At 39.2% G+C, this 22,264-nt stretch overlaps 1 protein-coding gene across 4 annotated transcripts in view; it reads left to right on the forward strand.

The window, feature by feature from the left end:
• The window catches only part of LOC127421977 (rho guanine nucleotide exchange factor 12-like), a 101,071-nt gene extending 79,590 nt beyond the window's left edge, over nucleotides 1-21,481 (forward strand). For 3 of the 4 annotated variants that reach the window (XM_051665245.1, XM_051665247.1, XM_051665248.1), the window contains 16 exons: nucleotides 727-869; nucleotides 1,070-1,216; nucleotides 1,504-1,586; nucleotides 1,753-1,878; nucleotides 3,378-3,492; nucleotides 4,620-4,720; nucleotides 5,840-5,917; nucleotides 6,059-6,134; nucleotides 6,783-6,950; nucleotides 7,165-7,252; nucleotides 8,472-8,549; nucleotides 9,171-9,247; nucleotides 9,337-9,522; nucleotides 14,396-14,596; nucleotides 14,973-15,193; nucleotides 20,643-21,481. In XM_051665245.1, the coding sequence (XP_051521205.1) occupies nucleotides 727-869; nucleotides 1,070-1,216; nucleotides 1,504-1,586; nucleotides 1,753-1,878; nucleotides 3,378-3,492; nucleotides 4,620-4,720; nucleotides 5,840-5,917; nucleotides 6,059-6,134; nucleotides 6,783-6,950; nucleotides 7,165-7,252; nucleotides 8,472-8,549; nucleotides 9,171-9,247; nucleotides 9,337-9,522; nucleotides 14,396-14,596; nucleotides 14,973-15,193; nucleotides 20,643-20,759 (2,005 nt within the window). In that variant the 3' untranslated portion in view covers nucleotides 20,760-21,481. Of the gene's footprint in view, nucleotides 1-726; nucleotides 870-1,069; nucleotides 1,217-1,503; nucleotides 1,587-1,752; nucleotides 1,879-3,377; nucleotides 3,493-4,619; nucleotides 4,721-5,839; nucleotides 5,918-6,058; nucleotides 6,135-6,782; nucleotides 6,951-7,164; nucleotides 7,253-8,471; nucleotides 8,550-9,170; nucleotides 9,248-9,336; nucleotides 9,523-14,395; nucleotides 14,597-14,972; nucleotides 15,194-16,166; nucleotides 16,243-20,642 lie in introns of all 4 variants that reach the window. The other variant, XM_051665246.1, reaches the window with a different exon arrangement.
• The last annotated feature ends 783 nt before the right edge of the window (nucleotides 21,482-22,264 follow it).

Here is a 22,264-nt window from a genome sequence, read left to right on the forward strand (position 1 = left end):
AGATTAATATTGCTAATAACATTATTAATATGATTAGTATGATCATTAAACCTCTGTAAACTAAAATTTTCTCTTGCGCAGTCAGAGTAGATCATTCTCGCACTTCAAGTGGACATTCGATCCCTTGCGCTGAAAAGGCACATCTCTCTCCCGCTCCTGGTTTCAGTTTCCGCAGATTCAGCCATAAACTCATCATACAACACCTGTGCCTGCTAGTGTGCAATCGTATTTTAGAGCTCCTTGTGTCCAATGAATCGGTTTCCATTTGTATGCCTGCATTACATAGGCTCAGGACGTCGCGTGTATTGGACAGAACAGATGCTAAAATCATAAAAAATCCATCTCCACAATGCACATCATCACATTTTTGAACCGCAATTTATCGTGCAACGATACACCCCTATTAACTAGAGAAGCAAAATGACATAGGATAGACTTTAAGTCTAGCTTTCAGGGAAGTTTTATGCTTAAAGCAAGAAACAACTATTTGCTAGTGGGTTAAGAAAAATAAACTTGTTTTCTATTTGAATTAAGTACATTTTTCTTATCCAGTGGCAAAACTTCTGAAACCCTCCTCCGATCCGAAAAAGAGACAACCACTTGCCCAGCCTAAAGATCAAAATGCCCTCCCAAAAATCCCATATTAGGACAGGCTTTGCACATTTGCAAATATTATTATTATTTTTGTGTATAGATATTATTGAAAGGGGTTAATCATCTCCACAGGTTTGAGGAGCTGCAGAGTGAAGATGATCAGGGCAGTGATGTTTACTCCGATGTAGGTCCTCCTAACTGGCAGCAGCTGGTCGGGCGTGATGTTCTAGCAGGCCTGACACCCCACGAGATCAAGAGACAAGAAGTCATTAATGGTATGACCTTGTTTTCTTTTCACTACTTTCATCCAGTTGCACTTTAGATCTTTTGATTCAGTGTACACTATGCATTCTGTTAGAAGTTATCTTTTTGAGACTCACTCCAAACTGATTTTGATTACGAGCCAACAGTGAGATCAGACTTTAAGCAGTAGTATACATATTGAAGTAACCCTCAATCTCAACAATGCTTTCAGAGCTGTTCTACACGGAACGAGCTCATGTGCGCATGCTGAAGGTCCTAGACAGTGTGTTCTACCAAAAACTCACCCGAGACAACATACTGTCCCCTGCTGACATCAAAAACATCTTCACCAACCTGGAGGAAATCATTCAACTGCACAGTAAGCCACACGTCATCTCTGCAATTTGAGCAAAGTTATTTACAGGGCTCCCATAATCATAGAAAACCCAGAAATATTTAAATTGTGATTTCCAGACCTGGAGAAATAAAAATAAAAAATCTTGATATGTTCAGCTCTAAAATATTAAAGGTTTTTGTAATTTCTTTAAAAATGATTTTTAAAAATCTTTATCCAGTAATCACAAGTCATGGTCATGTGTCAGAAAGTGTGGGAATATCCTCTTGATAAAAATATTCATCTTATCTAATCATATTTTAAAATTATAGTGAGGATATCAGATCATATGACTGTGATCTGCAAGAAGGAGTCGTCAGTTATTGACCAGATTGGAGACGATTTACTGTCTTGGGTAAGGGCACATGTTTAACTCACATTCTGTGGGCATTGATGGACAGTTAGTACATGATAGAACTCCTGGGTGGCAAGAGTAGCACCTGTCCACCCTGTGGACTCAGACTTCTTCTGCCTGCCTCCCCGCAGTGTGATGCTGATCTCCCTTGCTTGTGTTTTTCTAGTTCAGTGGTTCAGAAGAAGAGCAGATCAAGCAAGCGGTGAGCACTTTCTGCAGTAACCAGCCCTTCGCCCTGGAGCTCATCAAATCCCGGCAGAAGAAGGACCAGCGTTTCACCACCTTCATGCAGGTGGGTCGACTGAACTCCCCACCAGCCGCTAAACTGTGGAGAGCTGCCTGGTTTTATCTTTCTGCAGATCACTTAAAAGAGACTATGTTGGGAGCATTCCAGACATACTTTTGCTTATTCCACAGTATTATTTTTAGGGCTGTCTTAAATATTTAACAATGAATTACAATTAATCATGTTCTTTTTTCATAGTTAATGCTTCCAGTGTCTTTTTAAAGAAAGAAAACTAATAATTGGCCTATATGTAATGATTAGGTTTGACAAGTTTTTGTGGATCACACTCAAAGCAGAATATATTTGCATATCTATATAATGACGGAGGATAGAGGTGGATTTATTTAAAAAAGAAATGTCTTTATCTACTGATAAACAGGTGCTCCGCTTGTGACTTATTTGGAGATAACGCCTTTAAAAAAATAACAGCGCTAAACATATTTAATTAATTGCACTAGTTAACGCTTTAATGTTGACAGCCGTAATTATTTATTATTATTTTACAAATTCTAATTTGCTCGTCTAACAACAAATAGAATGTTTGCATTGTTGACACAGTGTTGATGCTTTATCTAGATACAATAATCTCTGAATTGTTAATAGTGTCAGTGTTGCCTTGCAGCCAAACAACATAGAGAACATGCAAGCCAAGAGATTTTGTTTGATTGCAGCTGTATTTGTATGATAAACTGTAGGATTGAAGATAAGAGTCTATTCACCTAAGGCAGATCTAATTGTTTGCAGTCGTGTAAGTGTGCGGTAGCATGTGTTTGCCTCTGTGCTGTTTTTATCATGTTGTGGAATGGAGTGAAGAGAAGATGAGAGCAAGTCAGATTAAACTACCTCTCAACAATGCATAAACTGCATTTTCTGAAATTTACTGCACTAATCTCTCTATTGAGAAAACTGGGGGATAAACACTATAACAAAGATATAGTAATAACATTGTTAAATGGGTTCATTTACTGTTCATGCTGTTGGATTGTATATCAGAGAAAGCAGCACCATTACTATAAGTATTTTAATGATGAAAACAGATAAATAGTAAGTGGAAGATGTTTATCGGTGAGGAAAGAGTTTGTTTACTTCAGGGATGTTAAAAGTACCGGTACTTCAGTACCAAGCCAATACTGAAATGTAAATACTGTAACAATATCAGTCTTTCTACAGTACCAATGCTTGGTCCAAACACCCATCTTTGTTCTCGGTTACATTAATACATTACATTTTCCCCCACAGCTGTAGTATCAAAATTGGTATTGAGAATCTTGAAATGTATATTGACTACTGAAATTATGGTATCTTGGCAAATAATTTACAGATTTTCAGAGATGTTTTTTTATTTTTTATTTATTACTCACCATTGAAGACATTAGTCATACCAGTATTATTCATGATGTTGGAGACTCTTGATAAAAAAAGAAATCTGGAATAAATTAGGGAGGATTTTGTTGTGGATTTGCATGAATTGTTGTCTTCGGTTTTCATTTCTTCACCATCTGCAGGAGGCTGAAAGCAATCGACGGTGTCGGAGATTACAGCTAAAAGACATCATCCCCGCAGAGATGCAGAGGTTCACCAAATACCCTTTACTGATGGACAACATTGCCAAATACACAGGTATTCACCTCCATCCTTCATGCACCCAGACCTATTAGTGGTCATCTGATATGGACTTTTCAATGGATGGTGCCAGAATTTATATGTGAATGACACGAATGAATATATGTTACACATTTTTCTAAAAAACTGTACTCTAAAATTGTACTCTTAAATGTTACATTTTAAATTTCAGATAGCTTTTTATGTTATGAAACAAAGCAAAATTGAGCAGCTAGAAGACTCTTGTCCCTCTGGCAGATTCATTCAGCCATGACCAGCTGCGTGATTGTGTCGGCTTTTCAAAGAACGAGCTCAGACTGGACACAAACCATTAGTAAATTAGAGCTATGCCGGCTCTTAAATACTGATTATTATTCAGGAATGCTCTGAAGGGGGCACTGGACACTTTCTGAGCAGATCTGTTTGATTTTGGCTTTTTGGCATTGTCAGAGAATGGCAATAAATGTGAAGTACAGCCAGTGATTAAGAAGAAGGTGACTCTCATATTCATCTGATCTTGCCAATAGTTTCAGCGGCGTTGTAACGATTCAGGCCTAAATCATAACATAAAACAACTTCACATGCTGCTTACCCGCAGACACGCCGAACACTCACACACAGCTCCGTGTGTCTCTCTCTCTCGTCTGCCACCGTCTCCTCTCCTTAAATACTCCCGCCGTCCCTCACTGGAACGCGAGACCGGTGTGGCACACAGGTGGAACTCCTTTACCACTTATCTTCTCGGCCTTGCTCTGCCCAGTCACCGCTCGGTCCCGCCCTGCTCTCCACAGGCGGGTTCTAGATGCAGAGAGGAAATAGAGGGCACTTGGCTGGCCAGGATGTTCTTAAAGAGATATTTTACTAAAATAAATTAAAATTCTGTCATCGTTTATTCACCTTCATGTCGTTACAAACCCATATTACTTTTTTCCTTGAAACACTAAAGGAGATGTTCAGTACTGACACCCAAAAAGAGGAGCATCAACATTTTTCAAAATTGCTCCTCTTGTGTTCCACAGAAAAAAATAAGTCATTCAGATTTGAAACGACATGAGGGTAAGTCATGAAAGATTTTTGTGTGAACTGTTCTCTTTAAAGAGTTTCTTACATTATGTCTTTTCATTTATGTGCGTCCTTATGAGCAGATGACTCAGAGGAGAAAGACAAAGTAAGAAGAGCAGCCGACTGCTGTCGAAAAATTCTGAACCACGTTAACCAGTCTGTGAAGGAGTCCGAGAATAAACAGGTATGCAGCCCAACTGGATTGAGCCGCCACTCTCTGCCTGCTCAGCAGTCAGCCCAAGGTAGGCAGACTTTAGAGCCTCGGGTCAGCTTCAAGGAAGGTTGCACTGGAATACCAAAACGTAATGATTGTCCGTACCTGTCTTAAAGTTGTAAAACCTCTGTGAGTGCTCTTACATCAGCCCAGATTTCACAAACTGCTATTAGAGTAGAATTAGGGATGACCAAACTTTCTGTAAATTGCTGGAGATGATTTATAAGAAAATTAAGAAGTGGTTGAATACAGCCAGTAAGTCTACCTGTGAACATCCAAGCCAAATTCCAAGATCTAATATGACTAAAGAATTGCAGAAATAACTATAGAGTTTGTGAGACAAAATTTGATCTCGGCTTGACAAAGCCTGGCCTGAAAGTTTGTGATAGATAGATAGATAGATAGATAGATAATTGAGAGAGAGAGAGAGAGATTTAAATCGTGAATTGAATTCTTGATAGTTGAAGTTTAAATTAACGAGCATTCCCTTGGCCCATTTTATCTAAAAAATGAAAAGTCTATGGGATTTTTCTGATTTTGTTTGTCCGCTGTGTGAAAACCGAAAGTCTGATCAGTTAGAAAAGATACAGCACACTAAGTCAGAATAGTCTGAAAGTCTGTGCAAAGTTGGTGCATGTAGCTTGAAATCTCTAGGAGGAGTTACAGTCAGAAATGTTAATCTCAGAAAAAGAATCGGATGAATAATAATAATACGTTTAAATAGTAGATTAGTATGTTGGTTTTGTCAGGCAGATTTCCTAAACAATCCACCCATCTGCCATTGAGTCGATGTTGCTATGTCAGGCCACTCAAGCAAACAAAGCAAAGTTTAAGCTCCACAGAACCACAGTGTTTATACTTTTCGGGGAAATCAGCCTACAAATGGTTCACTTATAGTTGTCTCTGGGTATTATACTGAGATAGGAGAAAGTATTTTTAAAAATATGAGAAAAAAACACAGATCTTTAAATCACCTTTAAAGCTATAAAGTTTTCTTGGCCAAGTATCCTAAGATGATGCGAGAGGGCAGTGAGGCGTTGAATGTTAATAGATTCTGCAGGATTAATCTCTCTTGTTTATCTCTTGTAGAGATTGGAGGACTACCAGAGACGACTGGACCTTTCTTCTTTAAAGCAGAGCGAGAACCCCATGATCTCAGAGTTCAAGGTTAGTCCTAATCAATTGATTTGCCTAGGAACATTACTAGGTTTACACACAACTGGGATTTTAAGTACTGTATTTCTATGTCTTATTTGTGTAATTGGTCATTTGTGGTCCATTAAATTAATTAGTCCTTGTCACATTTAGAACCTGGATCTCACTAAGCGGAAGATGGTTCATGAGGGTCCTTTGTCCTGGAAAGTTAACAAAGACAAAACCATTGGTATGCTCCTGCTTTCAGACTTAGTGATTCCATGAAGTATTTAGACACTTTAAAGTGTGTACATTTCATTGCATTAGATATAGCATTATACCAAGTGTCATTAAAAAGCGAGCACACTTTCCAAGCAAAACGTTTCACATACAAAGTTTGTTCAAAATTCAGGAAAAGAAGTATTTGGAGGCTGTCTGTTTCTGAATCTTAGCGGAACATGTCCATAGTTAATGTGATCAACTACGTCTGTGGGTGCTCTGTTTCTTTGCAATTACGTTTAACCAACTGTTACAAGGTCATTTTGTGTGAATCTACAATATGAAGTCAGTTCCCCTCAAGTTCACACAGCTGTCCTAGCAAAGTAACCACAGGTTTTGTTCATCGCATTCACTGTGGACGTGTTTGACTACGATTGACAACCAGAACGTGTCCAAAGCGTCTTTATTTTAACAGTATATCTGTTGTTTTATAATATATAACCTAAAAAACTTGTTTTGTTTAAATGTTTTGCTGTCTTTCGTTCAGAGTAATGCCACTTGGTTTGATATTTCATGTAATGCAATGACATTTATATATTGGCAATGGCATTAATCAAGAGCTCTGTTGTGATAGTGATAACGCTGTCTCTGTTTGTTTGTGTGTGTGTGTGTCTGTCAGAGCTGTACACGTTACTACTAGAAGACATACTGGTGCTGCTGCAGAAACAGGACGAACGTCTTATTCTCAGGTGTCACTGTAAGAACCTAGCAGGAACTGCTGACACCAAACACATATTCAGTCCCATCATCAATCTCAGCACTGTGCTTGTGCGCTCAGTAGCCACAGGTGACCTTCTGTCTTCTCTTTCTCAAACATACACTCTCTCCCATGTACGCTTCCTGACTTTTATTTGTTTTTAGGCATTGCATAATTCTATTCTTCCAAATGTGTAATTTCAACTTTTTGATTATTCTAAAATGTGTAATACAGTAATAATAAAAATATGAAGGCGTGTCCAATACTGGTTCTGTGTAATTGAAGATTTCCTGTATTTCAACAGACAACAGGTCATTCTTTGTGATTTCCATGTCAGAAAACGGAGCTCAGATATATGAACTGATGGCCCAAACAGTGTCTGAGCAAAGAATGTAAGTGCTTGACTGATTCTCATTAATCCTTTTTGCAAAAAGGTTACATTTGGTTGTGTAGTGTGGTGTATTTGAAAGGGTGGTTAAAGGGAGGGTTCACCCAAAAATGAATATTCTGTCATAATTTAATTTCATGTTGTTCCAAACCCATATGACTTTCTTGTGTGGAACACAAAAGTAGAAGTTATGCAAAATGTTTGCTTCAGTCACCATTTACTTTCATTGTATGGAAAAAGATGCAATAAAAGTGAATGGTGACTGAGACTAACATACTGGCTAATCTCCTTTTGTGTTTCACATAAGAAAGTAAGTCATATGGGTTTGAATGACAAGTTTCATTTAACTATGCCTTTAAAGGCATAGTTCACCCAAAATGAAAATTCTCTCATTTACTCATCCTCATGCCATTCCAGATGTGTATGACTTTGTGTTCTGCTGAACACAAACAAAGATTTTTAGAAGAATATCTCAGCTCTGTAGGTCCGTACAATGCAAGTAAATGGTGGCCAGAACTTTGAAGGTCCTAAAAGCAAATTAAAGCAGCATAAAAGTAATCCAGTGGTTAAATCTATATCTTCAGAAGCGATATGATAGGTTTGGGTGACAAGCAGATACATTTTGAAGTCCTTTTTCACTATAAATCTCCACTTTCGCTTCCACTTTCTTCTTTTGTTTCTGGCAATTCGCATTCTCCATGCATATTGCCACCTACTGGGCAGGGGGAAGAATTTCTAGCAAAAATTTACTTAAATATTGATCTGTTTCTCACATCATATCACTTCTGAAGTTATGGATTTAACCACTGGAGTCTTATGTATTACTTGTATGTTGCATTTATGTGGTTTTTGGTGCTTTAAAATTCTGGCTACCATTCACTTGCATTGTATGGGCCTACAGAGCTGAGATATTCTTCTAAAAATATTCACTTGTGTTCAGCAGAAGAAAGATACACATCTGGGATGTCATGAGGGTGAGTAAATGATGAAGGAATTTTCATTTTTGGGTGAACTATCCCTTTAAGGTTCAGGGCTGGTAACCAGAGTGTGCCCTTGAGGCGTGGGGTTCATGGTTGTGTTCTATGTCCACATTGTTTGAAAGTCGGTCTTGTTGTTGTTTGAATGATACTACATGTAGATTTATTCGATTCTCTTTCTGCAAGCCACAGCTCTCATTTATAGAACCAAGTTCATCCTCTTTGTCCTTTCAACTTTCTTTTAAGGTGGCAGCAGCAGATCACTCAGAGGGCAGATGTTATGAAAGCCACACTCCACAGTGTCATTCCTTTACCTCAGCACGAGTGAGTTCCTCCCCATTTTCTCCCATTTAAAGGGTATATTTCACCAAACAAATAAAAATTCTGGGATCATTTACTCACCCTCATGTTGGTCTAAACTTATATGACTTTCTTTTCTTATGTGGAATGCAAAAGATGATGTTAGACAGAATGACTATACTATGAAAGTGAATGATGACTGAAGGCATGAGTATACTTTTGTTATCCGGGTTGCTGATCGCAGCATGCATGATGCAAATTTCTGGACTGTCTCTGCGAGGCCTAAATTTTCTCGAAATGCAGTCAGTCCTCATCTGTGCGCATCGTTGGTGCATGTGCTTGCTGTTGACAGTAAGAGTATCACTCAACAGTCGTAGTGCGAATGTGTCGAACGCGTTCGTATTCACTCGCAGTCAAAAGAGTGTACTTTGAAAATCAACACAGTCTTGTCACAATCCAATCCAGAACTCAGAAATACGAAGTATACCCGGGCCTTGAGACTAACATATTATCTAACAACTCAATGGAAGATCATGAAAAAAAAAAGTCATGCAGGTTTGGAACAACATGATGGTGAGTAAATAATGATAGAATTAGCTTCACTTCCCTGTATGTACTCTGCATACATTTTTGTTTGTGTCTTAGTGGGGACAGAGAGAGAGAGTTAAGCAAGTTCAGTAAAGGCTCTGAATGCACCTCCACAGGAAGCATCCAGTCTGCAGGTAGCTATGTGTGGACATACACCTCTCTGAATGTTAAAGTGAGTTGATTGCCACCATACTTAGTAACTCTCGCCATCCTTTTTTCTCAGAGAAGGACAGTGATTTTTCTCCCTCGGCAGCACTGCGGGACTGTGTCCCTGACTCTAACCCTGGAGAAGATGATCAGGTCCAAAGGGTTAGCCAGGGAGGCTCCTATGAGGACTCAGAACTCTTGAACGGCAGGGACGCAGACTCTGTCTCCTGTTCGTCTAAAGCAGACGAGGCCCTGAAAACCTGTAAGACCTCATTTATATCTTGCATTAGCTTACCAATTGTGTTTGGCATCGAGAACATGTTCTTATTCTGATTGTGATTTATCTCAGTTGTGACCTTGCAGTCTGAATTGAATTTGATGAGAGAGAGGCTGGGCATCACAAAATAATACAAAGACAATAAATAGACAGCACATTGTTTAATTGCGATGTCTTCCCTGATTGAACGCAACAACAATGATACAGTGTGGCCAGGATACTCAGTTTTGTGGCCAAAAGACTCTTACTTTTTTTTAATGAATCAGAAGTCAAGAAGACTCATAAATAAGTCTCAAACATTATCGGTTTGAATCACAATTATTCACTCAGTGAATCAGAATGGTTCTTGATTTTCTCACTGAACCGACTGACTTACTAAACTGAAAGTCATACTTTCATCAACTCAAAAAAGATTTAGAAAACATAAAAATATGTTACCAAAAATAGAAGTGTTTTCATTTAATATATTGTTAGGTTGTCAAAAGTACTAAAATAATCATTAAGTGAACCAAAATCGTTAAATTCCCTACGATTCCCGTTCCTGCTTACAAGCTGACTGCACAATGTGCTATTTTTTCTCTATATGCCCTTTCTAATTCTTGCTTCTACATCAGGCTTAAAGGAAGAGTTCACCCAAAAATGAAAATTCTCTCATCATTTACTCACCCTCATGCCATCCCAGATGTGTATGACTTTCTTTCTTCTGATGAACACAAATGAAGATTTTTAGAAAAATGTCTCCGCTCTGTAGGTCCATACAATGCAAGTGAATGATGACCAAAACCTTGAAGCTAAAAAAGCACATAAAGGCAGCATAAAAGTAATCAATCAATCCCCACTTTCACATTCTTCTTTTATTTTTGGCAATTCGCATTCTTCATCCATACCGCTACCTACTAGGCATTTATAGTAAAGTAGAATTAAATATTGATCTGTTTTTCACCCACACCTATCATATTTCTTCAAAAGACGGATTAAACCACTGGAGTCTTATGGATTACTTTTATGCTGCCTTTATATGCTTTTTGAGCTTTTGTCCACCATTAACTTGCATTGTATGGACCTACAGAGCTCAGATATTCTTCTTAAAATCTTCATTTGTGTTCAGCAGAAGAAAGAAAGCCATACACTTCTGGGATGGCATGAGGGTGAGTAAATGATGAGAGAACTTTCATTTTTGGGTGAATTATCCCTTTAAAATACAGGTGCATCTCAATAAATTAGAATGTCGTGGAAAAGTTCATTTATTTCAGTAATTCAACTCAAATTGTGAAACTCATGTATTAAATATATTCAATGCACACAGACTGAAGTAGTTTAAGTCTTTGGTTCTTTTAATTGTGATGATTTTGGCTCACATTTAACAAAAACCCACCAATTCACTATCTCAAAAAATTAGAATACATCATAAGACCAATAAAAAAAACATTTTTAGTGAATTGTTGGCCTTCTGGAAAGTATGTTCATTTACTGTATATGTACTCAATACTTGGTAGGGGCTCCTTTTGCTTTAATTACTGCCTCAATTTGGCGTGGCATGGAGGTGATCAGTTTGTGGCACTGCTGAGGTGGTATGGAAGCCCAGGTTTCTTTGAAAGTGGCCTTCAGCTCAACTGCATTTTTTGGTCTCTTGTTTCTCATTTTCCTCTTGACAATACCCCATAGATTCTCTATGGAGTTCAGGTCTGGTGAGTTTGCTGGCCAGTCAAGCACACCAACACCATGGTCATTTAACCAACTTTTGGTGCTTTTGGCAGTGTGGGCAGGTGCCAAATCCTGCTGGCAAATGAAATCAGCATCTTTAAAAAGCTGGTCAGCAGAAGGAAGCATGAAGTGCTCCAAAATTTCTTGCTAAACGGGTGTAGTGACTTTGGTTTTCAAAAAACACAATGGACCAACACCAGCAGATGACATTGCACCCCAAATCATCACAGACTGTGGAAACTTAACACTGGACTTCAAGCAACTTGGGCTATGAGCTTCTCCACCCTTCCTCCAGACTCTAGGACCTTGGTTTCCAAATGAAATACAAAACTTGCTCTCATCTGAAAAGAGGACTTTGGACCACTGGGCAACAGTCCAGTTCTTCTTCTCCTTAGCCCAGGTAAGACGCCTCTGACGTTGTCTGTGGTTCAGGAGTGGCTTAACAAGAGGAATAAGACAACTGTAGCCAAATTCCTTGACATGTCTGTGTGTGGTGGCTCTTGATGCCTTGACCCCAGCCTCAGTCCATTCCTTGTGAAGTTCTCCCAAATTCTTGAATCGATTTTGCTTGACAATCCTCATAAGGCTGCGGTTCTCTCGGTTGGTTGTGCATCTTTTTCTTCCACACTTTTTCCTTCCACTCAACTTCCTGTTAACATGCTTGGATACAGCACTCTGTGAACAGCCAGCTTCTTTGGCAATGAATGTTTGTGGCTTACCCTCCTTGTGAAGGGTGTCAGTGATTGTCTTCTGGACAACTGTCAGATCAGCAGTCTTCCCCATGATTGTGTAGCCTAGTGAACCAAACTGAGAGACCATTTTGAAGGCTCAGGAAACCTTTGCAGGTGTTTTGAGTTGATTAGCTGATTGGCATGTCACCATATTCTAATTTGTTGAGATAGTGAATTGGTGGGTGTTTGTTAAATGTGAGCCAAAATCATCACAATTAAAAGAACCAAAGACTTAAACTACTTCAGTCTGTGTGCATTGAATTTATTTAATACACGAGTTTCACAATTTGAGTTGAATTACTGAAATAAATGAACTTTTCCATGACATTCTAATTTATTGAGATGCACCTGTATAGTTATATATTATTGCCAACTCAGAGTTGTTGGACCTAATTTTCCTTCCCGTTACGTTATATGCCCCTTCCTATTGTGCTTGCAAAACATCTTAACAATGCCTGGTTACCCATTTGTTGAGACTAATTTATACAGATATTGGAGTAGTCTTTGTGGCTTGCCAACTCAAGAGAATGGCAATTCAGCCTTTATTGATTAAAAAGCTCCAGGGAAGACTTATTTATTTTCCAAGTGTCTTTTAATTAGTTTAGTATCTAACAGTAAAAGTGCATTTGCATTTTGAAATTAATCTCTTTAATATTTATGGGCTGATTGCTTTGAGCTGAAATTTGAGGACATTGTGTCTGTTTCTGCATGAGGTCAGCATATGTCTTTCTGTATCTGAGCACCATGTTGTCATGCATTTTGCTTGTTAACATCAGGTATAAAAGGGGCCTCTATCACACTCTATCCTAAATATGGGATAAGCTTGCAGTGTTTTAAATTAAAAAATTCCATGTTAAGTTAACATCATTCAGGTCTTCAAAAAAACCAAAATCACAGGACTTATTGTTTACAGACCTGTCGCTCTCACATCTGTGGTCATGAAGTCATTTGAGAGACTGGTTTTGGCCTAACTGAAGGACATCATTATATCCTGCATTATATGCATTATATCCTGCAACACCCTGACAGACCTGGGATTTTTTTTATTTTTATTTTTATTTTATTTTTTGTGGACTTCAGTTCAGCCTTCAATACCATCATGCCTGATCTTCTCTCAACCAAACTGACCCAGCTCTCCATGCCCACCCCAATCTGTCGATGGATCACCAGCTTTCTGACAGATAGGCAGCAGCTAGTGAGACTGGGGAAACTCACATCCGCGACCCTCACTATTAGCACTGGTGCTCCTCAGGGATGCGTTCTCTCTCCACTGCTCTTCTCCCTGTACACAAATGACTGCACTGCAAAAGGCCCCACTTCACAGCTCCTGAAGTTTGCAGACGACACCACGGTCATCGGCGACGGTGACGAGTCTACACACAAGATGGGAGGTTGATCAGCAGGCTGTCTGGTGCGGTCACAACAACCTTGAGCTGAACACGCTTAAAGCAGTGGAGATGATAGTGAACTTCAGGAGAAATCCTGAAGTGAAAGCCTCAGGACCTGAAGTGGGACACCCACATATACTCCATTACATTGTAAAGAAGGCTCAGCAGAGGTTGTACTTCTTTTGCCAGCTGAGGAAGTTCAACCTGCCACAGGAGCTGCTGACACAGTTCTACTTGGCCATCATTGAGTCTGTCCTGTGTACATCTATAACTGTCTGGTTTGGTTCAGCCACCAAATCACACAGAAGGAAACTACTACGGACAGTCAGGACTGCTGAGAGGATTATTGGTGCCCCCCTGCCCACCCTCCAAGACCTGTATGTCTCCAGAGTGAGGAAACGTGCAGGTAGAGTCACTCTGGACACCACACACCCTGCCCACTCCCTCACTGAACTGTTGCCCTCTGGCCGGCGCAACAGAGCACTGAGCGCCAGGACAACCAGGCACAAGAACAGTTTTTACCCTCAGGCCGTTTTCCTCATGAACAATTAAACTGCCTCAGAACTCCCCCTTAGTGCGAAAATGTAAATACATATTTCATGTACATATGTAAATTCACATATTTAATTCAATAAATGTACATACTCCTTCCTTGCACTTACATTACCACTAGCACATGTGCATACGCCATTCTGTTATATGTCCTGTTATTTGTGTCTATTTATACTCCTACCTTGATTTTCATTCTGTGTCTCACTGTAATGTTCTGTGTGCACTTGTTTCTCCTATCACCAAATAAAATTCCTTGTGTAAGTGAGAACACTTGGCAATAAAGCTCATTCTGATTCTGATTCTGTAAACATAATAAAATATGTGAATGCATTAATATGATACTTTATGTATACTATTTGTAGGCTTATAATGCAACACTTAGTTTTGAGTGTCCCTGCTTCATCTCTTTATCCATCAACAGGGCCTTGTGTTAGATTGTGTTATATTTTAAACGTGTGTTTATATGTGAACCTCTCCTCTCAGTGGCAGCGCTGAAGCAGGTGCTGGTGACTCAGCTGATGGCTCAGGATGAGGGCGAGCGATTGTGCCGATCGACTGGCAGCCGTCTCCTCAGGACAACCTCTCTTCGAACGCCGGTGGAGCATAGCTCCACTCGCACCCCTAGCCGAGCTCAGGACTACACCTCTGGAGACACAGGCTTCTACGAGTGCCCAGAGGACTATGGTGAGTGTTTGAGCATGGAACATTGTAGTCTTGAGGCAATGCTGGTTTATATTGTTGACTGCAGAAGTTCCTCTACCAGCAAGAGATACATCATTCAATGAAAAACACAAATTGGTAAAAGGTGATGTGGCTTGGTGGCAAAACATAAAAAAAGAAACTATAGAGTAGAATTTCCCCACACAGCCTTCATCAAGCTTAAATAGATTTATACAAGTTCATACAAATTTTACATTCCAGACAGCTGCAACACAGTTCTTCAGTTCTCAGTTTTAAAAACAAATGAGGCATGGAGAATGAATGATTTTTATGAATCTAGAGCTCAATTATTGAAATGAGGAAGGTGGCAGCCGTAACTGACTGCATCTTTGTCTCTTAGCTGCTTATCTGGTTCTGGAGGGGTACGGTGGCTCGGGTGAGAGCAGTACCGATGACGATATTCAGGTTGGCAGAAAGGAGTTGAGTTTGGCCCACAGCTGTGCTGCTGACTCAGGCATCAGCCTCAAATTCCCCTCACCCTCCTCAGGAAGCACATCTCGTCTCAGCAGACAGGTCCTCTCACATATCCGCAGCCTGCAGGCAAACCTCAACCACCTCAAGGTCTGTCCACTCAAACCATTCTTTGAGTTAGTGCTGGACGATATATTGAATATTTCGCAGTATATTCTCGATAATTCTTCTGGCTGAATGTAAGCAATATGAAATTGCTTAAATGCATAAAATGTGCTTTTTATATACAGCATTAAAATGGAAATATATAAAGCAACATTGTGAATATTGCAATAATTTAAATGTGCTTTTTATTTGGCCATTAAGTTTCCTGAAGGACAGTCATTAGACAGTTTGCGGTCATTAGACTACAGAGTTGAGGATGTGAGAGTAATGAGACATGGAATCAAAATTGTGATTCAATTATTTGTTTGCATCATCATCACTCAAAATGTTCATGATGTCAGTCTCTGCATGGCATTTTTCATATATTAAAATGTTTTAGAAAAATATATATTTAGATAAATATTGCTTTTTATAATTGTTTTTATTGTATATTGGTGCATGAAATATTTAATTTCTTCATTGTGTTCATTAGGGGAAAACATGCCTTGATTATGTTTAAAGGAATAGTTCACCAAAAAAGTCATTATTTACTCACCCTCATGTCGTTCCAAATCCATATGACTTTCTTTCCAGTATTAATGACCCGTTGGCTGAATTGCAGTACAATGGCAGTACACAGTGACTCACTTTAATACTTATTAAACCACCCAAAAGTGTGTCAATTCTAATTGTTTTGCTCATTGATTATTGCACGTCTCGTGACCAAACATCATGATGTCATGTTGCAAACTCATTGGTTCTTGTGACATGGTGTTTGGTCACGAGACAAATCACCCTTTAAAGTTCCAGAGCAAATGCATATATATCAAGATATATATCGAATATCCTCAAAAGGCTGAATAAATATAGAAAATGCAATTTTAGCTATGTATATCGCCCAGCCCTACTCTGAATCCAGGGAGGAATTCAATGTGGTGCAATAGTTAAGTTTGATTAATTCGTTGGTAATGTGTTTCAGGAGATGGAAGTAAAGTATTATAATCTGCTTCGCCAAAGGCAAGTTGGGTCAGGCACAGATACAGATGAGAGCAGAGGTATTGTGAGCAAAATGTTGCTATTTAAAAAAGCTAATATTCCTAACCACTTGTACTTTGACATTGCCCTAGAACAAATATTTAAAGTTCACCCAAAAATGAAAATGTTAATCAATGTCATCATTTACTCACCCTCATGCCATCTCAGATATCTATGACTTTCTTTCTTCTGCAGAACACAAACAAAGATTTTTAGAACAATATTTCATCTCTGTTGGTCCATACAATGCAATTGAATGGTGACCAGAACTCTGAAGGTCTAAATATCACGAAGACATCACAAAAGTAATCCATAAGACCCCAGTGGTTTAATCAATGTCTTCTGAAGTGATCCAGTTGGGTTTTTATATGATAACTCCTTTTTCATTGTACATCTTGCCATTGCAGTCTCTAAGCACGATCATGATTTCAAGCTTGATTACATGATCACCAAGGAGACTGTTGTCAAGATGTACAATGAAAAAGGTGTTTTTGGTCTGTTCTCACCCAAAACCAACTGGATCGCTTCAAAAGACATTGATTAAACCACTGGAGTCTGATGGATTACTTTTATGTTGGCTCTATCTCCTTTTTGGAGCTTTTTGAGTTCTGGTCACCTTTCACTTTAATTGTGTGGACTTACAGAGCTAAGATATTCTTTTAAACATCTTTGTGTTCAGCAGAAGAAAGAAAGTCATACACATCTGGGATGGCATGAGGGTGAAAATGATGAAAGAATTTTTATTTGGGGGTGAACTTTCCCTTTAACTTGACCCCCCTTAAATGCATATGTGGGTCGAAAAAGACCCAGGTGAAATCTAGATGATTATTCTTTATAAATCTACTTATTTTTTCATGAAAAATAAACTGTAAATACACCGATCAGCCACAACATTAAAACCACCTGCCTAATATTGTGTAGGTCCCCCTCATGCTGCCAAAACCGCGCCAACACGCATCTCAGAATAGCATTCTGAGATGATATTCTTCTCACCACAGTTGTACAGAGCGGTTATCTGAGTTACCGTAGACTTTGTCAGTTCGAACCAATCTGGCCATTCTCTGTTGACCTCTCTCATCAACATGGCATTTCCATCTGCAGAACTACCGCTCACTGGATGTTTTTTTTGTTTTGTTTTTGGCACCATTCGGAGTAAATTCTTGAGACTGTTGTGCTTAAATCCCAGGAGATCAGCAGTTACAGAAATACTCAAACCAGCCTATCTGGCACCAACAGTCATCCATGCGATTATCTAATCAGCACTCGTGTGGCAACAGTGCAGTGCATAAAATCATGCAGACATGGGTCAGTAGCTTCAGTTAATATTCACATCAATCATCAGAATGGGGGGAAAATGTGATCACAGTGATTTGGACTGTGGTATGATTGTTGGTGCCAGATTGGCTGGTTTGAGTATTTCTGTAACTGCTGATCTCCTGGGATTTTCACGCACAACACTCTCTAGAAATAACTCCGAGTGGTGCCAAAAACATCCAGTGAGCAGCAATTCTGTGGACGGAAATGCCTTGTTGAAGAGAGAGAACAACAGAGAATGGCCAGACTGGTTCGAACTGACAAAGTCTACGGTAACTCAGATAACCACTCTGTACAATTGTGGTGAGAAGAATAGCATGCGGATTGGAGCTGTTTTGGCGGCACGAGGGGGACCTACACAATATTAGGCAGGTGGTTTTTGATCGGTGAATAGCTTCAAGCAGCGATGACAGGCCCAAGCACCATGGGTCCATTTCCACCCGGTGGCTTTTGGAAACAATGCAAGGTGAACGCATGCATTTGGCATTTGACATTATTCTAAACAATTTTGAAACAATTTGGGTAATTATAAGAGGACTATTTTAAAGTCTGTTGTAAGAGCCACACTTCCTGCTGCCAGGTGGTGGTGCTATGACTGTGACCCAAAATAGTCACATCCATGTGATTAGCCCCAAAGACTAAACATACATCTCAATTTTGATCTAAATCACACATTGCACACAGAATATATGAAACACTTCCTGTTTCCCATTTTGATTTAATGCCTCACCATGGCAACACCGTTCAATATACAGTGGTGTGAAAAAGTGTTTGCCCCCTTCCTGATTTCTTATTTTTTTGCATGTTTGTCACACTTAAATGTTTCAGATCATCAAACAAGTTTAAATATTAGTCAGAGATAACACAAGTAAACACAAAATGCTGTTTTTAAATGAAGGTTGTTATTATTAAGGGAAAACAAAATCCAAACCTACATGGCCCTGTGTGAAAAAGTGATTGCCCCCTAAACCTAATAACTGGTTGGGCCACCCTTAGCAGCAACAACTGCAATCAAGCGTTTGCGATAACTTGCAATGAGTCTTTTACAGCGCTGTGGAGGAATTTTGGCCCACTCATCTTTGCAGAATTGTTGTAATTCAGCCACATTGGAGGGTTTTCGAGCATGAACTGCCTTTTTAAGGTCATGCCACAGCATCTCAATAGGATTCAGGTCAGGACTTTGACTAGGCCACTCCAATGTCTTCATTTTGTTTTTCTTCAGCCATTCAGAGGTGGACTTGCTGGTGTGTTTTGGATCATTGTCCTGCTGCAGAACCCAAGTTCGCTTCAGCTTGAGGTCACGAACAGTTGGCCGGACATTCTCCTTCAGGATTTTTTGGTAGACAGCAGAATTCATGGTTCCATTTATCACAGCAAGTCTTCCAGGTCCTGAAGCAGCAAAACAGCCCCAGACAATCACACTACCACCACCATATTTTACTGTTGGTATGATGTTCTTTTTCTGAAATGCGGTGTTACTTTTATGCCAGATGTAATGGGACACACACCTTCCAAAAAGTTCAACTTTTGTCTCGTCAGTCCACAGAGCATTTTCCCAAAAGTCTTGGGGATCATCAAGATGTTTTCTGGCAAAAATGAGACAAGCCTTAATGTTCTATTTGCTCAGCAGTGGTTTTCGTCTTGGAACTCTGCCATGCAGGCCATTTTTGCCCAGTCTCTTTCTTATGGTGGAGTCATGAACACTGACCTTAACTGAGGCAAGTGAGGCCTGCAGTTCTTTGGATGTTGTTGTGGGGTCTTTTGTGACCTCTTGGATGAGTCGTTGCTGCGCTCTTGGGGTAATTTTGGTCGGCCGGCCACTCCTGGGAAGGTTCACCACTGTTCCATTTTTTCGCCATTTGTGGATAATGGCTCTCACTGTGGTTCTCTGGAGTCCCAAAGCTTTAGAAATGGCTTTATAACCTTTTCCAGACTGATAGATCTCAATTACTTTCTTTCTCATTTGTTGAATTTCTGAATCTCATCTGAATTTCTTTGGATCTCGGCATGATGTCTAGCTTTTGAAGATCTTTTGGTCTACTTCACTTGGTCAGGCAGGTCCTATTTAAGTGATTTCTTGATTGAGAACAGGTGTGGCAGTAATCAGGCCTGGGTGTGGCTAGAGAAATTGAACTCAGGTGTGATAAACCACAGTTTAGTTATGTTTTAACAGGTGGGGCAAACACATTTTCACACAGGGCCATGTAGGTTTGGATTTTGTTTTCCCTTAATAATAACAACCTTCATTTAAAAACTGCATTTTGTGTTTACTTATGTTATCTTTGACTAATATTTAAACTTGTTTGATGATCTGAAACATTTAAGTGTGACAAACATGCAGACAAAAATAAGAAATCAGGAAGGGGGCAAACACTTTTTCACACCACTGTATCAAAAATCTGTTCACAATTTAGCATCTTCAATGTCTTGTCACAATGTTGTCTAAATGTGGTGACAGTCTTGTGAATGTATTTAAAAGTTCAGAGACTGCAATAGTCCAAAAATCCAAAATGGATGACTTCCTGTTGGGTGGAGCTAATGACTGTATGAAAGTTGTTTGGCTTGATGAGAACTATAAATTTACCTATTTTGGTGACTGTAGGTAAAAATTGGTGTGCTACAGAGCCCCCCTTACACGCCCATTTTCAAGGGGTGCTACAGAGCACGCCCACCACCCCAACACTTTGTATAAAGTGTTACAAGAGTTATATTTGTATAAAAGCATCAGCTGAATGCAACTTCCTATACTTGCATATGACACATAAATATGAACATGAACATGGTATTTAACATATATTTTATGGTGTAAAATACATTGAACACCATAGTAAACACATATGGATCATATAGCACCCACATATGCATTCTAGGGGTAGTGATGCAAATTCTTTTAAAATGTAAAAAATATTCAACTAAATGTTTAAAAAGTAATTTCACATGGTAAAAGACACCTTAATTGAGGAATACCTGGAATGGCTGATCAAAAGACCACTTCATGTAAAAATTATAGTTAAAAAGTAGACGGCTGTGCAATTTTTGACCCACATATACATTCAATAGGTTAAGTACTATTCCAAATCTCTGCTTTGTCCTCTTCCTCCTTCAGATAAGAAATAGAGTGGCAGAAGATCCTGGCTCCTGTGATGACAGGAGCACCACTTCAATCCTTAACATGCTCCACACAAACCTGTCTTCCTCACTGAACACTTCCACCCAAAAATGAGGGGAATATTCTAACAAGGCCTTCGCTTCTGTCAACACTGGTCAGTTAGGGAAGACGGACTGTCTCCTCTCAGCCTTACCTGTCCCAAGAATATGTCCTCATTCCAGCACATGTGGGCAGCCAGGTTCTCCCCTTTCCCAGCTGTAGCATAGCTAGAGGAAAGAGAACTATACCAAAATGTACAAAGCTGTAATAAAAAACAAAAATGTAATAAACACAATTTTTTTTTAGTTTTATCTAATGTATAAAGGTTGTTTTCATTTAGTTTTTTATCCCAATGTATTTATTTTTCTTTTTAGTGTTTTCCATGTTTCTTGCATGCTTCTTGGCTGTTGAAACTTTTAAGTTGTCTGTCGCTGTAGGCTTCAGTAAGACTGAACAGGGCTAGTGCTTCAGGATTCGGACTCTTAATTCTCCCTCATAAATTTGTGTGGTAAATGAAGAGAAGTTTTCTCTCGGTTCGTCTAGCCAGGTGACATTCCTCTCAAAGCCCTGGACTGATTAATTTGCCTTCGAGACCCTCCTGCTAGATGAAGAGTGGATGGAGCCGAGGCTTCTTGGTCTGCAGAGAAATTTGATGGCTGCGAAAAGAGAACAATTTATAACCATCCAGATGGAAAGTGATGCAAAATCTGGAAATAAAGATGCAATGACAACCTCTGTACTGATCTGTTTTCACCATTTGCTAGTGCCACAAAATGAACCATAAATGATGCACATTATTTGTTTGAAACTTTGTTCTGTTTGATAATTCTAATGCAGCCACACCGAAAATAATGGGAAATGTTTAGTCGTAAAAATGGTCGAGTTTTTTTACCTGCTAAATGAGTAGAATTTACTGGCCAGTTTAGTCACAATTTTCAATCAACAGTACAGAAAAAGTGTACAAACAAAAACTATTTTATTGCTTTTTTATATCTATATTCAGTTTATCTATAGTCGGCTCTAATTAAATAATTATAAGCTGAGATGAAACATCAAGATGACACACAGTAAGTCATATAATTGAATGTAAATCTAATCCAGAATAAATATTTTTGGAGTATTTGGTATTTGGCGTCAAAGAATTTGATGACCAAGAATTCACAAGATATTCCTGATAGTAACACTGAGTTTGGCCAGTAGAGGGCATATTGTGATTGTTTTGGATCTGGACACTCACTGTGAATGCCTATATGGCTGTAATGACATGTTATTAGTTAAAACTGTCTTATAAAAGGTAGCTATGCAAATACAGCATACTAAGTGTTTAAAGCCAAGAAACCTGTTAAGCTCAGTCCTCTTCTGGCATTGTCACGACTAATTACCACAACACTTGTTAAAAGTCTCACACTGAATAGCAAAAAAAACGCTCTTCCCCTAAACATGCTCTTGCATACATCTGTAGTATTCATTCAAATGAATCAAAGTGCTCTCTTGTAGCCTCAGCCAACTCTACCCCTAAGCAGTTTTAGAGAGGTACCCTTCCCTCAGTAGTCTTTTGCAATCCACGTCCTCTGTAGAGC

This window comes from Myxocyprinus asiaticus, chromosome 31 (genome assembly GCF_019703515.2).
Source record: "Myxocyprinus asiaticus isolate MX2 ecotype Aquarium Trade chromosome 31, UBuf_Myxa_2, whole genome shotgun sequence".
Lineage (NCBI taxonomy): Eukaryota > Metazoa > Chordata > Actinopteri > Cypriniformes > Catostomidae > Myxocyprinus > Myxocyprinus asiaticus.